Source organism: Ovis canadensis, chromosome 6 (genome assembly GCF_042477335.2).
Source record: "Ovis canadensis isolate MfBH-ARS-UI-01 breed Bighorn chromosome 6, ARS-UI_OviCan_v2, whole genome shotgun sequence".
Classification (NCBI taxonomy): Eukaryota; Metazoa; Chordata; class Mammalia; order Artiodactyla; family Bovidae; genus Ovis; species Ovis canadensis.
The window spans coordinates 41885107-41887439 of record NC_091250.1 but is presented as its reverse complement, the minus strand read 5'-3'; the positions used below and the strand labels follow the sequence as shown (position 1 = coordinate 41887439).

Below are 2333 nucleotides of genomic sequence, written 5' to 3'. Positions count from 1 at the left end.
GGGGCCCCAAAAAGTAGAATCTGACACTATTTCCACTGTTTCCCCATCTATTTCTCATGAAGTGATGGGACCAGATGCCATGATCTTCATTTTCTGAATGTTGAGCTTTAAGCCAACTTTTTCACTCTCCTCTTTCACTTTCATCAAGAGGCTTTTTAGTTCCTCTTCACTTTCTGCCATAAGGGTGGTGTCATCTCCATATCTGAGGTTATTGATATTTCTCCCAGCAACCTTGATTCTAGCTTGTGCTTCTTCCAGCCCAGCATTTCTCATTTCTCCCGGCAACCTTGATTCCAGCTTGTGTTTCTTCCAGCCCAGCGTTTCTCATAATGTACTCTGCATAAAACTTAAATAAGCAGTTCTAACTGTTGCTTCCTGACCTGCATATAGGTTTCTCAAGAGGCATGATACTACACAATAGAAAATCCTAAAGATGTTATCAGAAAACTACTAGAGTTCATCAATGAATTCAGTAAAGTGGTAGGACACAAAATTAATATACAGAAATTTGTTGCATTTCTATATACTAATAACAACTATCAGAAAAAGAAATTAATGAAATAGTTCCCTTTATCATCACATCAAAAAGAATAAAATACCTAGAAATAAATCTACCTAAGTAGGGAAAAGACCTGTACTCAGAAAAATGTAAGATACTGATGAAAGCAACTGAAGACACAAATAGATGGAAAGATCTACACATTTCTCAGTTGGAAGAATCAATAGTGCTAAAATAACCATACTACCCAAGTCAATCTACAGATTCAATTTAATCCCTATCAAAATACCAATGGTATTTTTCACAGAACTAGAAAAAATAATTTTAAAATTTGCATAGAAACACAAAAGACCTCAGATGGCCAAAACAATCCTGAGAAAGAACAGAGCTTGAAGAATCATGCACCTTGATGTCAGACTATACTACAAAGCTATGGTAATCAAAGCAGTATGATACTGGCAGAAAAACAGATAAACAAATCAGTGAAATAGGATAGAGGGCCCAGTATTAAGCTGGATTCTAAATAAGAGCTGTGCCTTCAGTAGAGGAAGCAAGCCATGGAGACATGGCAGGGAGGGGTCAGGGAACAGATATTTCTACTTCAGTCTTCCCTCACTCTCATATTTTCAAATTAGCTGAACCCATCTGGAAGCCAAAGGGAAAGCAAGTCTACCAGTGCAGGTAAACTTCCCCAGGCATAAGGACTCTTCTCAAGAGCACTAATATTTAAAGTGGAGCACAGTGAAGAAGGGACTGAAAAGAGCAAATACAAGTTATCTGATACACCTTCCATCCCATCTACTTTAACTTTTAAATTACAGATTATATCTCCATACATCTGTAGATTTTCATATTTAGCTGTCATCTAATCTTCAAGTCCAGATTAATTTTCTTTTCCATGAAGCCTTCTTTGCCTTCTTTAGTCAATTTGTTTTCCTATATGTGCTCATAAAATTCCCTTTAAAAGATTTAATTTTTATACCTTAAGCATGGTCCATATATTTATCTTCTCTGATATAAACATTTTGATGGTAAGGGAAAGTTTTTAATCATTTTGTCTTATGCCTTCCACTGAAAATGCACAAACGCACCCATCACACTGTCTTCTACCTAGAATCAAATATGTCAGAGCTAGAACAAAAAAACTAGAAACAACTCATCCGTCTACTTTATCAGTGAAGAAACTGGATCTCAAATCAGTGTTGGAAGGAGCACAATAAAAGCTAGTTGAAGTGAAAGTGAAGATTCAGCCAAAAAAGTCAATGATGCCTTCAAGAGCACTTTCAAAACAAGTGTCTTTCTGGTGGTGATGACCTCCTCATGAGAACATGCCTCTCGCAAAGGATCTTCTTCATCCCTCTCCAGAAGAGAGAAAGAGGAAACACAAGAAGAAGCGCCTGGTGCAGAGCCCCAGTTCCTATTTAATGGATGTAAAATGCCCAGGATGCTATAAAATCACCACTGTCTTTAGCCATGCACAAACAGTAGTTTTGTGTGTTGGCTGCTCTACCGTCCTCTGTCAACCTACAGGAGGAAAAGCAAGGCTTACAGAAGGATGCTCCTTCAGATGGAAGCAGCACCAAAAGTACCCTGTATCAAGATGAATGGGAAACCATCCCAATAAACACATTTTGGATACAAAAACAAACAAACAAAAAAATAAGTGGGGGAAAAAAACTACCTTTTTGTGGAAAACCTATAGTACCTTGTCAGCTGGAAAACAGTTGATGAACTGGGTTTTCCCTCAAGTCTCTCTGCTTTTCTAAGAAGAGTGAATTAAGTTCATGCATATAGAGTCTTAGCAGAGAACCAGCCCATGGTAAACAAAGAAAAG

The 2333-nt window shown here is 37.6% G+C and overlaps 1 protein-coding gene across 1 annotated transcript; it reads left to right on the top strand.

Moving 5' to 3' along the window:
- The first annotated feature begins 1816 nt into the window (after positions 1-1816).
- On the top strand, positions 1817-2119 carry LOC138442889 (small ribosomal subunit protein eS27-like). The gene has a single exon (XM_069595018.1). The coding sequence runs from the start codon at positions 1828-1830 to the stop codon at positions 2101-2103; it is 276 nt and encodes a 91-aa protein (XP_069451119.1). The 5' UTR covers positions 1817-1827; the 3' UTR covers positions 2104-2119.
- Positions 2120-2333: the final 214 nt, after the last annotated feature.